Source organism: Clarias gariepinus, chromosome 10 (genome assembly GCF_024256425.1).
Source record: "Clarias gariepinus isolate MV-2021 ecotype Netherlands chromosome 10, CGAR_prim_01v2, whole genome shotgun sequence".
Lineage (NCBI taxonomy): Eukaryota > Metazoa > Chordata > Actinopteri > Siluriformes > Clariidae > Clarias > Clarias gariepinus.
Genome location: NC_071109.1, coordinates 25,921,152 through 25,935,828, shown reverse-complemented (window position 1 = coordinate 25,935,828; position 14,677 = coordinate 25,921,152). Strand labels below are relative to the sequence as shown.

At 40.9% G+C, this 14,677-nt stretch overlaps 1 protein-coding gene across 3 annotated transcripts in view; it reads left to right on the top strand.

Moving 5' to 3' along the window:
- The window catches only part of atp8a1 (ATPase phospholipid transporting 8A1), a 140,153-nt gene that overhangs the window by 59,465 nt on the left and 66,011 nt on the right, over window positions 1-14,677 (top strand). For 2 of the 3 annotated variants that reach the window (XM_053505565.1, XM_053505566.1), the window contains exons 14-18: window positions 128-216; window positions 3,493-3,537; window positions 8,394-8,466; window positions 10,684-10,789; window positions 13,714-13,796. In XM_053505565.1, the coding sequence (XP_053361540.1) occupies window positions 128-216; window positions 3,493-3,537; window positions 8,394-8,466; window positions 10,684-10,789; window positions 13,714-13,796 (396 nt within the window). The remainder of the gene's footprint in view (window positions 1-127; window positions 217-3,492; window positions 3,538-8,393; window positions 8,467-10,683; window positions 10,790-13,713; window positions 13,797-14,677) is intronic. The other variant, XM_053505567.1, reaches the window with a different exon arrangement.

Sequence of the window (14,677 nt, the reverse complement as noted above, 5' to 3'; positions counted from 1 at the left end):
GAGTAGCATGAGCGCACACACACACACACACACACACACATGCACGCACCTTAAAACCAAATAAGAATCCAGTTATTGCTATTTTTTTTAACAATCATCTTAATTATCCTCTCTGCTTTATCCACAGGTGAAGTACATCTTTTCTGACAAAACTGGTACACTGACATGCAATGTGATGCAGTTCAAGAAGTGCACCATCGCCGGAGTGGCCTATGGGTGAGGAGTCCTGCTTTCTCCTCTCACACACACACACCTGTACACACTACGTACATACTGTGGATACAGGTTGCGCCAAATATATTTCCCTCTCAGTAAAGCGTGCTCACGGCAGTCTTGTTCTTCCTTCCTGCTGCACAGAGTGTACAATACGCTATAAATAACACCCACGCTGGCTTATAAGGCTTTGTTTAGCTGTGGGTTTTATTTTCTCTTTGTAAAAAGCGAGAGCAGCTTCTGCTGTTCTGATCTATTTTTAGATACTGGTGGAAGATGTGCTGCATTAGACACCGTTGTATTGCCGCGTGAGGGGAATAAATATCGTGAGGGGTGACATCGCCAGCTGGGCAAGCGTCGAGCGAGTGTGTGTATGTGACAGCGGCGCAGTGTGTGTGTCTCTGAGTAAGTGGGAAAACGTTCATCAGCACACAGCACGAGACAGATGAGAGCTCGGGTCGTACCGTTGCTGGTGGTGTTTCTTTGCTTTTCACTTGATTTGTCTCGCGGATGAACTTATTATAGGTTGATCACAAGGACCGCATTGTTTGTCCGATTTAAGTACCAAATATGCTTTTTTCTGCTGTCGTAAGCGCTCATTCACAACGAGGAGTTAGTTAAGGGTAAGCTTGACGGTCTAAAAATATCTGCTGCAAATTAATATGTACGGTATATTCCGACTAACACACTCTGTACCCGTGCAGCATCCAGCACACACACACACACACACTGAGTACATGAGCCACTCGGTTTATAGCTATATTTTATTTGCCTGACAAAGATTGCACTAGATTTAGCAGAATCACTGTGTGTGTGTGTGTGTGTGTGTGTGTGTGTGTGTGTGTGTGTGTGTTGTGTGTGTGTGCATGCTTGTTGGACGTTAGCTGTCTGCTGTCACTCAGCATTCACACTTTATTTTCTCAGTTCTGACCTTTCAGACGTGGAGAATTACTCAGCTCTGACAGCTTCGTCCATGCCCTTTTCAGTATTTGACTATATGCGCGTGTGTGTGTGTGTGTGTCAATGTGAGTTTGCTTACTTTTTTCTTTTCTTTTTTTCTCCTGTCTCTTCTCCTTACAGCTTAATCTTAAATGTGCCTATTTATAGCCTGAACAGTCTGGTAATATATAAGTGGAAGGATCAGTCCTTCTTCCTCATAAATATCATAAATATTGATCCTTCCTCTTTTTTAATCAATTTCACATTCGCAAGGCTGCTTTTAAAATTCCCCCGCAACTCTTTAGCTTCGCCCCCCCGCCCTGTTTATACCCCCTTCGTGATGAACACTGCTAGGAGGATAATAGTAGGTATGTTTTCTACATTTCTTGAGCACATTATCTTACTTGTTATTACTAAGAAGAGTGTGTGTGTGTGTGTGTGTGTGTGTGTGTGTGTGTGTGTGTGTGTGAGAGGAAGGAATAAAGAATGGCCTAGATTTTTGTCTGGCTTCCTGGAGATAAACAACACAAGGGCTGGTTAATTAGAGGAAGTGTGTTAGAGCTGACATGAATATGGGCATCTTAATTAAAGGCGGTGGGAATCACCAGGGATCGAACCGGCAACCTTCCGATCAGTAACTCGGTGCCTTAGTCCTCCGAGCCGCCACTGAACATAACTCGAGTATACAAGTGATTTTATTTATTAAAGGAAAAATTTGTTTTTTCAATCTGTATTGCGATTCTAGAATTTTGTTACAATTTTAAATAAACTTATTTTGCTAATAATTTGCCTGCACCACACAGGATTCTGCGCTAATTATTTTAGTGTCACTGTGGCAGTCCTCAAATTGCCACACAAAAACGCAGAATACTTTTTTTTTCTCTGTAACATAACCGACTTCCCTCAGTCTTAACTTGTTCTTTATGTACGTTATTGTCACTTTACACATTTAAGCTGTTGCAAGTCTAACTTAAATGTTTAAAATGTCTCTGGTTCAGCCTGGATTGTGGGATTTGACTTCAGTAGCCCGGACATGTGGTCACAGAATAACAGTGCTTTTAATGATTTTTAAAAAAAATAATAATAATAATAAATTAAGCGTTGATCAGATATACACCTACTGTAGGATTACACAAGTCTAGAGAGTCTTAAGGCCGGTGCTGCTTAATAAAAGTGAATATTAACAAAGGCGCTTAAACGTTACAGCATAAGATCGTTCTCCTACATATCCCTTGATCTCATGTTGTGCCGTGCCCTCGTCAGGATGCATGTTTAACCGCACCGAGACCACCAGAACAAGTGATGAGTTAAACCCCTACACCCCCAGACACACACTGGTTCTCATGCATGGCTAATTATATACAACAGTAACTAATGAAGCCGTTTCCCATGGGTGCTAATGTTGATAGTAGTGTTAATTAATACAGTATGATGACGTTTGGCGTGCAGGGCTTTTAAGTCTTTCGGTGGATCACGAAGTTCGAAACTCAGCAGCGGCACAGCAACGGGACTCGCTGGGTGAAGGGGGGTGGCCAATGTGCTTGTGCGTGCTTGAGGTCAGTCGGTGCTCCTACGCATGAGCAGCAGTGTGTGTGTGTGTGTGTGTGTGTGTGTGTGTGCGTGTGTGTGCGTGTGTGTGCGTGTGTGTGCGTGTGTGTGCGTGTGTGTGCGTGTGTGTGCGTGTGTGTGTGTGGATCCGGTGTGTGTGTGTGGATCCGGTGTGTGTGTGTGGATCCGGTGTGTGTGTGTGGATGTCTCAGGGAAGCCCTTGCCTGTTCATTACTGAAAGGAGTAGAACTGTAGTACATCCGCATGATTGTGTCGTGTACTCTTAAATATGTTTCTTCTCACTGTTTTTTTTTGTTTGTTTGTTTTTTTTAGACTATTGGGTCTGAAATCTACATTTTTAATTTTGGGTGAAAATCTCAATCGAGGAGAAGTTTCAGTTTAGCACCAGCAAGTCAGAATCACTAAGTCATATTTTTCAAAGGTTTGGAAAAAGCTTAACCTGTATCCACACGATATTAGGAAAGAAAAAAAATTATGTTTTGGAAAAAGCCATTCCATTCACCATTAGTGAATTATATTTTGTTTTTTGTTTCCCGGGAAAAAAAAAAAACACTAGCATGTGAGCCTAACTTTTTTTCCCCAGATGAAAAAAAATTGTTTACTTTATGTGGCTCAATTTCCAGAATTTCCTGCCTCTTTGCTTTACCTCCTGTATAACAAAAGATTTACTCAACAGTCTTCCAGTAGAATAAAATCCTAACATCCTGATTTGTCTGAAGTGTTTGTTTTTTTTCCTTCTTTTTTCCAACTGTTCTCTCCTTCACCCACCAGTCACAGGTCTGAAACGGAGGACGGTAGTTTTGCGGAGGACGAATGGTAAACTGCGTGTTGCGTGACCCTGTTCTGCTGTCGTGTGTTCTTGCCTTTTGTTTTGTTGGAATTGCAGTAGAATGCTCCAATGCGCTTGTTCAGTCGTTTGCAGTGGCATGACGTCAAATCAAATGTGATGTAGAAGAAGTCCGGGTTGTTTGTCTTGTGTTTTTGTTTTATGTGAACACGAGTGCCGAGCCCATGTCTGTCCTTTCCACAGGCCTTTTTCTAGGTCTTTTTTTTTTTGCTTTAGCCCTGGAGTTCGTCTTGGTTTACCCTGGAGTCATCTCAAGTCATTACAGGATAAGAACAAAGAGCTACAAGCGTGTTATTAGTAAGGGTTCAATTTCTTATATCTGAACCTTAATTTAGTCGTTTGATAGCGAACACATTATTATAATCAGGACACAAGATCTGTCTTACCTATATCTCATTTCCGCTATCTCAAATGCTAAATTCTGTGTTTAGACTGAAAGATCCAAGTCAACATAAGTAGAAAGCGTTTAGAGTTCACTTTTTTGGTGCAAGCTCTCTTAAAACTAGAGAATGGGTCTCAAGGAGAGGGAATGTCTGTACGTGTCTGCGCTAAAGGGGTGTAACGGTTTGCAAACATCATGGTTCGGTAAAGTGACATGGAATTACATAAGACTTGCATTTCTTTTTTTTTTTTTTATTATTATGAATTGTAAACATATGAACTTGTTCAAAATTATAAATAGTGTCAAATTAGGCATAATTTTTTGAAAACACAAGTAATGCACAAGAAAAGGCACTAAAAAATGTACACTGGGATGCATAATAATAACTTCTTTTAAAGATGGCACTGTAAAGTGATAGCACCCTTACAAATTTTTGCACAATTCAGTAAACAACTCTTTGTAAAGGAGTGATATTGAATTTTCATGATATGAAATGTCACAGCATCAATAATCTTTTTGAGATATTATTTCCTAAGTTCCTTTCCTGTGTAGGGAGTGACATGACACCAACTGGGCTGCTCACGTAATCAGTAATAAACAAAGTAAAACTTTTTACCGTTAAATGAGATGTACTGTATATACGAGGTGGTATCGAAAAGTTTCGAGACTAGTTTTGTAACCTGCGTACAGATGGCAGCACCAGTCACAGCGAACACCGATCTGACATGTCAGTGTGCCAAAACATATTGTCCTGTGTACATCAGGAGCTCTGCAACTGGTGCTGATCTGACCATCATGGACAGCAGGTTAAAAGAATGTGCGAATCTGAAATTCTGCATGAAACTGGGCAAATCTGACACAGATGTTTGACATGATTCAGCAAGTTTACGGCCATGCTGCAATAAGTTATTCAAGGTGTTTGCACTTCAAGAGCAGAAGAACTTCACTGGAAGACGACTAGAGATCAGGAAAATCTTCAACAAGCTCCACACCTAAAAATGTAGAAAACCAACTTGTGCTTGATGATCTTCGAGAACGATCCACAACATCGCTGCCATTGTCTGTGCGTCAGGCAATTCTCACGTGATTTGAACATGCGCCGTGATGCTGCCAAGTTTGTCCCCAGGCTGCTGACCGAGGAGCAGAGGAAACATCACGCCAAAGTCTGACAAGAACTCAGTCGGCATGCCGTGAATGACTCGTCCCTTATGTCCAGGATCATTACCAATGACGAAACATGGGTGTATGGGTAGAACTCTGAGACGAAGCAATGGAAGAGCCCATTATCTCTACGACCAAAAAAAGGCGAGGCAGGTTCAACATGAACGTCTTTGTGTATAGAGAATCCGTCCCCAGACTGTCAATAACGAATTCTACTGCCAGGTTTTAAGGCGTCTGAGGGAGAACGTACAGTAAAATCTGTGGCACATCTGCACATGAATATCGAAACTTTAAAACTTCTTTGTAAACTGACAAACCGGCTAATACTGAGTAGGTCTTAATATTACATATCAGTTTGAGCTACAGTAGCTCTTTTACTGCATCGGACTTTCCATGTGCATCAATTAGGAGTTTTCCTGACACAATAGTCTAGACATCACAATTTGGTCCTTGTCAGTCACTCAGATCCTTACTCTTACCTATTTGTTTCTGCTTCGAATACAATAAAAAATAGTTCACTTTGCCTAATATTTTCCAATTACTTCAAGGTACCATTGTAGGTAGATATTGTAACTGTAACTTTTGAGACAGAGGCCAAATGTGATGGTTAGATGGACGACAAAAGTGTGTATATATATAAAAAAAAAAAAGTGTCCAGTGTACACAGTTTGAGAAAGAAAATGTACATCACTCATTTGAGTTAGCTGCCTCGAATTTGCTTACAAAACCTGGGGTCCAGTTTTCCACGTGGATCTTTTGCTAAAGGTCCTCGGCGATGTGCAGCCTGTTTTTTTTTAATATGTATCACCTGAATGAATAGAGAAAGTTAAAGCTGGACTGTATACACTCTGATCACAACACGCATGAAAACCGAACATCCCTTACCGAGTAATACTTATGGCAATACATCTTACGTTACACTGCTGCACCTACCCCTCCCTTTACACCTGTCTGCTACTGTACATCAGCTCCTTTCTTACTGCTTGGTTTGTGCATGAGGATCGGATTTGTGCAGTGCATGCTGTTTCTTAAATTTGAACGTACATGTTTTGTGCTGTATGGTTCTTTGTGTTACTAGGACAGTGAGACAAGATTCAGAGGACGAGATTGATTCTCGTAGTGCTTGTAAGATGAAGCACTCGCTAGTCAGTGGTTTTATTCCTTTACCACTTAAGCCTGATTTGCTTTTGCTATGATGTAGAAAAGGAAACATACTAACAGGCATCTTTATGGGAAGAATGTGCGGGTTCGTCTAAAGAAACAGAAGTGCGTGTAAGAGCGTGAGAGAATTCCCTTGGCTCACAGCTGTGCTGCGGAGACGGAGGGCAGAATTCTCACTCATTCGCGTCTGGGGTAATGTGTAGCACAGGAACATGATGAAGGGTGTGAGTGAGTGAGAGAGAGAGAGCATCTCAGGGGACATGAAGGAGCATCACGCCTTTTCCAGCTCTTTGCATCATCCTCTTTTATCATTTCACAGACACCGTGCACCGTTAGCTACACATTCAGACATTTTGGGTTTGAAGGATGTGTGTGTGCGAGCATGTACACGCATTAGTGCAGCTGTATGGCAGATTGCATCCGAGCTTGTGACTATGAGCAGATTTGAGGCTATAAAAGTCTGAAAACACATCAGCAACAGGGTCTGTTTCCATGGAGACGGTTGCTTGGCTGCAGCTCATCAATAGCGCGATCAGCAGGTCGGGCGGCACGGCGCAGCTTACTGAATCACTCTACGGGTCAGATAATAACGTCAGCGCTCTATCCAGTCTGGGGTATGTGGACTTGAGTCAGAATATCACACACGGATCTTACAAAAGAGATTCAGAAGGGATTGGATACGTATATTAGTCTTTGTGTCTCATTTGGTAACACAAACACAGATTCTTTCCTGGTCTCATGTCTGAAAAGGATTAATAATGTCAGAGCTGTTTATACCAAATTATCCAAGTGAGAAAAACAGGAAAAGGGTACAGTTTACTTTTACAAGATGCTAATCCATGATTTTATAGTGTAGCTATAGATTTTTATTTGATTTTTTTTCTATAACAGCATGTCCCACAGTTTCCTGTAATAATTCCTGTAATCGCTTACTTTATAGCAGCTGTATTTAAGATTAATCTATGTGCTAAAGTGGACATCAAAGTCGTCTTATATAACAGTTTGTACAACATTACATGGTGAACTAGAGACATGATCAGTAATAAATCATAGGCAGTGTTTCAGTGCATTTATCCCGTTTTTTTTTTTTAATACTAGCTTGCCGATCATGAGAGACACAATCTCTGGTTTATTTGCCGGAACAAGAGACATGCAGTATACTGTAAGTCCCAAGCCGTTTCGTCAGTCAACACAGGCAAAGGAAAATACCAGAAGACACTAACACATCTGAAACCACTTAACGCATCTCCTCCGAGTGCTTTATGCACCGGGCAGGATAATACACCGGTCTAACTGCACTTTACATCTATAAACTCGGACTCTCGTCTGCATTTTGTAGGCTGTCCAATCCCTTGTTCCGCACTCCAAGTAGTGGCCTTGATCAGGGGTTAGAGTGGGATTTGGGATTCAGTCTTTTGTTAAAAGTGTTTATTTTTGTAGCTTGGACAAGGAACAAGGAAATGTGCGCTTCAGTATTATTTGTTCGAGGGTATCCAGAGATGATTTTCGGGAGTAAAGGTCATTTTGTGTACGTATAATTGTTGCTGAATAGTACAGAAGGAATTTTAGGGCCTTGTCGGAATTAAAGGTCTCAGTGTTGTACTGTATAGGCAGCCTGGATGACCCTTTAACACAGTCTTGTTCAGTATCGGACTACAAATAATCCGCGAGCTATACAATACATCACTGACATAAAGACCGATGGTGCTTCTAAGACTGCAGCAGGGTGTAAACGTGGTTGTAGGTGAAAATGGCCATGTTGGGACACTTTGTATCGGAAACTAATCACATACAAATGATCTGGATCACAAACAATAAATGACGTCTCTTTCTAATTCACTCGAGCCTGTGTCGTTACTGGATTACGGATCGTGATTGTTAGCGGAGTGATTAAGCCGAGACTGCTGGCTGTGCAACTATGATAAAGCTTTAGCTTTAATTTTCATAATGTCTTCTTTGTGTTGCTCCTAAAGTCTATGCATAATGGCTAAGGTATTTGCAGACAATAGATAGTCTAGTCTGGAATCATAGCTCTAGTTTTTGTCATCTTTTCCTCTCTGTTTTTAATAATCTCTCTCTCTCTCTCTCTCTCTCTCTCTCTCTCTCTCTCTCTCTCTGCAGTCATAGCTCTCACTCGATGGAGGAAGCTGGATTTAATGACCCCAGTTTGCTGGAAAATCTCCAAAGCAATCATGTAAGTACCGTAAAGGCTCCGTGTCTGCTTTGCCGTGCTCAGTAAGCTGGAGTTTTAAGCAAGTCAGGATCTCCCATCACTCGTACCTCCTCATACCTGCTGCCAGTCACACACACAGAAAATGGAAGCAAATTGGAGATAAAATGAAATGAGTACACAAGCAGGGGAAGAGAAAGAGGAAGTGAAGCCGTGCCAGGTGGGGAAAAAAAGCGTGTACTGAGAGATAGTGAGCTGCTGGTGTGATTAGTTTCAAAATGGTGTCACTGTGTCCAGGAGAATTAGGCAGGTTTAATCATGTTTATGGGAATAGATGGGCCACGGATGGAAAGGATCGCCATGGATCTTAAATAAATTATAAGTGTAATGTGTAATTAGTTTATACTGTAGTTTAGTGAGGGGACTTTCACTTTTGAGCTTTTTTTCCCCTCACACACACAAATGTCAGTTTGGCATCTTCATCGGTCAGGCTGACTGCAAACCCAGTGAATGGTCAGTAATCTATAGACTTCCTGTTTTCATTTCTAACAGCAGTAGGGAAAGAGATGTGGTTTACACTTGAGATGCTTTTACATGCCATCTGACATACAGTACATCACGTTGTAAATGCCACTACAACTCAGAAATACTCAGTATTTTTTGCTGAAATCTTTAGTATATGGATCTTTTGCTGAATCTTTATCTTCAGTATGTAGATGAGCCTTCACTTCATCCTATAGTCTATAGGGTTTTTATTCCAATTGTTTAGAAAAATTACCTTCAAACCACACTATAGTACAAGGGCTATTAAACTCAAACTGGGACTTGTGATAAAATTTCGGTTTTATCACCGAGGTGTAAAAAAAAAAAAAACATACAGTGATGAGACTTTTAGCGGCAGTAAAACAATTGAATTGTGCAAATGTTTTAAAGAAGGTCAGTCTGCAGTCGCTCCCGTGAACATTCAGCAAACACAACACCAGATCCTTGAAAATCGACGTATAAGAGAAACAAGAGAAACATCTGGCTGTGGAAACTGTTTACACTGTCATTTACCAACACCACTTGCACGTTACTCGGCTGGGAGTGATTGCCACATTCCCCCCTGCACAGTCCTGACCTGACTACAATCCATTAGCACATGTTTGTACCATGAGTGGAGGTGTGAAGCAGGCGGTATAATCATGACTCTGGCGTGCTGAGAGAATTTTCTACCTTGATGGTATCCAAGCACTAGTGAAACACTGAGATTAAGTGCGTTAGTGTACAGTAGCAGCGGATTACAGTATATAAAGAAATAGAGGGAGCTTTGCCATCATAAAAATGTTCTGTTATTCTGTTTAAACAAAAGTCCTGGTTTGACTTGAACACCCCTCGTCTAAAATTGAAAAACTAATTTGGGGCTCAAAATGATTTGGTACGCGTGTGAAGTGGGAAGGAAAAAAAAAACAAGCACTGAATTAAATGTGGGTGTGGCCTCGAGTGTTTTGAGTATAAGATTACTCCTGTTATCTCACTGGTTTAAACTGATTCTGGCCCTGATATTGTCTACAGTTTAAAAAAGAAAGTGCTGCTGTGGTTAAAGTCCCTCTAGGACCCTTTTTTAGGTTACAGGATTTGTAAGTGTCAATCACTGATGGACGCTGTGTGTAATGTATGTGAGGACCCACTGATGTGCATTTCCAACGCAACTCATTATACAGGGATATTTATTTCCTGTTATTTAACCTCCCCAAAAAATGCAATAGTAGCCCTCTCAGTAGAGTTGTGTGTATGTGTGTCTCTGTCTCTCTCTTTCTTAGCCCTTCTTTGACATGCATTCTCTCTATCCGCTTTGTACTCTCACACATTTATACATCAAAGAGTAAACAGAACCACACACACAGAGGATAAAAGATTCCTAGATTACATTTCCTAGAACCCAGAATAGACAACCTGCATAACAGATGTTCTGATTGACATCTTTCTTTTGGTTTATAAGTGTAGTAAAGAAGTAAGCCGAGTTTATCTCTGCTGTAACACTGTGTGTGGTTGGACATGTCAACATGTCTTATCTCGACTTTAAGTAGCTCATGTGACTCCATTGTTTTTATGTCATCATTTTGTCCAGAACCGGTTTCCTGTAAGATCAGGAGCAGGTGTTGGTGATTCCAGTGAATTGAGCTCTAATGTGTTAGATCTGATACGTCCAGTGTATTTGTTTACTTGCAGTCCCCACAGTCTGTGTTTTTCCTCCTCCAGCCCACCGCTGCTGTGATCAAGGATTTTATGACAATGATGGCAATCTGTCACACAGCCGTCCCTGAGCGCACTGACGACACCATCGCCTACCAAGCTGCCTCTCCAGGTCTGTCAGTCCATCTGTAATGACTGTGATCTTCAGTAAGGGCTGCATAATAAACAGCAGCAAGGAAAAACTAAATCCCTATATTGTGCCCTTAATCATTTAAAAAGATACCAAGCACTGTGTTAGGAACAATACCCAGAAACAGCTAATTTAAACCTTCTGTTTGTTTTGTCTTACTAACAAGTGGTTTTCTTACAGCCATACAGCTGTTTAGTCCAATCATGTGAGTTCTCATCCCACTGGTGAGAACTCGTACTGTATAAAAAACGTTTTACTTTCACTATTAAACATGGCTATGGTTTATCTGTTGAATTTCCTGCCATGCAACTTCAAGTGTTTGTGATGTTCATTCATGGTTATTTTAATAATAATAAAAAAAAGGATGTGTTGAAGGGTTCCGAACCCAGTTCCAGTAATTTTTTTGGACCAGGCAGTGTATTAATGACATCTAAACTTACAGGATACACAAAGTAAAGAATTTCCATCAAAGCAAAGAATTTTATTTTATAGACAAGAATGAAAAAACATTACGTCAATATTATAATCTTAGGGCTCAGTTAAATGTAATTTAGCCTAACCTGCATGTCTTTGGACTGTGGGAGAAAACCGGAGCTGTAGGACGAAACCCACCGAGCACAGGGAGAACATGCATACTCTATGCACACCAACTCCAGGCACATCGAGGCGGAAAATCTAACCTGGAATCCGGAGGTGCAAAGCGACTGTGCTAACCACTACGCCACTGAGCCATCCTCTGACTTGGCATCCATGATCAGATTATTAGTTTAGTCTTCCTCCATAGGCTGTAGTCAGTAAGGATTTAGTACTTTTAACAGAAAGTGAAGTACTGTATGGAGTGAACTGTGTTCATTCTTGGCTTGTGTTAATGAGTTTGTTTTCTGAATGCTGTTGTAATTTCGCCTCTGAGATTGAGCAGACACACATGATCTGCATCTCTCCCAGACATCAGTATTGAGCTCCTGTTCAGAGAAGAGTGTCATTTCGTGTTGTTTTCCAAATCCTATTAAGTATTGGCAGTATTAAGTTGAAATAATTGTTATAATAAAGTATAATTTAATCTTGAGGCGTTATATTCTTACTTGATAAGGACAGGTGGACTCCTGTGGATTGATCCACAAGATTACCCCAAGATTAAAACCAGCTTTAGAAGATTTAATATAGCCATGTGTGTGGAGCGACTTTTATATGCTAATGGATGTTAGTCTTTCAGTTCAAATGTGCGTTTCAAAAGGCTTTCCAAATTCCTAAACAGTTCAACCCCCTTTGACCTCACTTGGGTCACACTCACTTGGCAATTTTCCTGATGTTATTTATTTTTATAACCAGTATGCTCTGGTCCCAAGCCAGGGTAAAATGGGAAGATTGCGTCAGGAAGGGTGTCCGGCGTAACAACCTGTACTATAGTTGTGTGCGGGTCAGATGGTCCGCTGTGGAGACCCCTAGACTGGAGCAGCTGAAAGAAAGTGTGCTCTTATAAACTATTTTAAAGGAAAATATTAATTTCTGGTTCAACAGAAGCACGTTTGCCAGAATCCTTTGGACATCACAAGTTTGATTCCCAGATAATGTTACAGCCAGGTGTCTAGAGAGATGTTCTTTCATCTTCTCTCATCAATCATAGTGACATCAGCCAATCTTGGGCATCTGTGACCTCATGCAAGCTAAAGGTCCAGATAGGGCTCTCCACCGTGTGTGTGTTATTCTGTCACAACTTTTGGTGAACAGCAGTTTAAAATGATGCAGTCTCAGAGAATGCTTGTCTGCGAGAGATGTGTGTGAATAGACTATGATCAAATTAGGGAGAAAATTGTCCCAAAAATCTACAATTTTTTAGCAGATTTTAAAAAGGATAAAATGAAACAGAAAAACAGATTCTGCTTCTATTTGTATTCACTCCCTTCGGACTTTGTTAAGCCAATGTTTTTGTCAGCTCCAGGTTCTTTACATTTTCCGAACGTTTTGGTTTGTTTTATTTTATCAATATTTTTTATTGACTGCAATTTTTACAAAGATGCCATTTTGACCTTTTTTTTGGTGCCTCCATCATGTTTTGGACGCCTGTTTTTGTTGAGTTTTCTTATTTTGGAGCTGAATACTTTTTGCAATCCACTGTACAGATGGTCCCCAACTTACGAACGAGTTCCATTTCGGGAGCATGTTCATAAGTCGGATTATTCATCATCAGGACAGCCTTACAGGACGGCCATTTTCTATCATCGTGCTTCCGGACTGGTTAATGGAAACCAGTGTGGCTGACTAACTTCTTCCATACCCTAACACACATAGTGTACAATATACCAGACTGTGGACATATTATACATTTACTTACACACTGAAAATGTCATATATAATTGTAAAATATTGGTATCTGCTGCAATGCAGTGCTTATTTTTTGTATAATACACATGAGCTACTTCTGCGATTTGTTTGCATCTATGGATGTTTGTAGAATCGTGGTCCATCCGTATTTGTGGAAATTCGTAACTCGTAAAGTCGGGAACTACCTGTGCATCTTGTTTATGAAGAACTTTTACGTTATTTTGATATTTGCTTTGCTTTGATTTCACATCACATAAGTAAAAGTACACAATTAATGAGAAAAACACATTGTTTGGGGGCCAGTGGGTCTAAATCCATACTCATAAAAGTTGATACCTATAAAACATTCACGCAAGCACGGAGAACATTTGATTAGATAATAACTAGTTTACGATGCTGTGTAGTGTACATCACATCCAGCATTTATTTGATTATTTTTATAGATGACGTTACAGCTCAGATCTAGTGTACAAATGTTCGCTATGACCTTGTTTCAAGCATCGTCTGTGTAAAATAACCCTCAGTGCTCATGACTGCTGTCCTTTTCTTCCTTTATTTATTTATTTATTTTTTAACCATGACAGACGAAGGAGCCCTCGTCCGCGCAGCACGCAATCTCGGCTTCGTTTTCACAGCCAGGACTCCGGACAGCGTCATCATCGAGGCGGTAAGTTCTGTGTACGCCATACGTCGCCAAAGCAAAAGCTTATCTCTTCCACTGTTGACTCCCACAACACTTTCTGTTTGTTGTGCACACACATACACACACTTCATCAGAGCTATTGTGTCCTACTAAAGGAACAGTCATAATAATGCAGTCATGCCTTTTTTCCCCTCACATTATAATGTCTCCAGTGAGACAAGAAGAGCATTGTTTGTGATTCAGTCCAGTAGATCTCTGATATCTAATCTCAGCAGCACAGCGCTGTCGAACTCGTAAATCTAAAGGCATGGATTGATTTTCCACTACAGCAGCTCTGACACAGGAGGTCTGGCTGTGACATGAATGTTAGATGTGCCAGCTTTAATGTGATGTCATTTCTACAGTAACAGCACATTCGCACGTCTGGACGCTCGACATACAGGGAAGCTGTCTTTAAGAAGATTAATATTTTACACGCATGGAAGGCGTCTCGGGTGGGATGAGTGGGTGTAACAAGCTGCGATCGCTATTTAAGATTTATAATCAGTGCCTTGAGCAGCAGGTAATAGTGGAGTTGTGCGATTTGCACCGAATTCATTTAACAGGAAGGAGACATACTGTTAGACTTTGCATGCTAGAGACCTTTTCTTCCTCTTCTTTTTCTTTTAGCTGTTCCCTTACAAAGGGCGCCAGAGCGAATCATCTGCCTCCATCTTACTATGTTCTTTGCATCCTTTTCTCTCACACCACCTAACTTCATATCCTCTCTGACTGCGTCCATAAATCTTCTTTTTGGTCTTCGTCCAGACCTCCTGCCTGGGGGTTCCAACTTCAGCATCCTTCTACTGATGTCACAATCTCTCCTCTGAACATGTCCAAACCCCCTCAATCTGGCCTCTCTGACT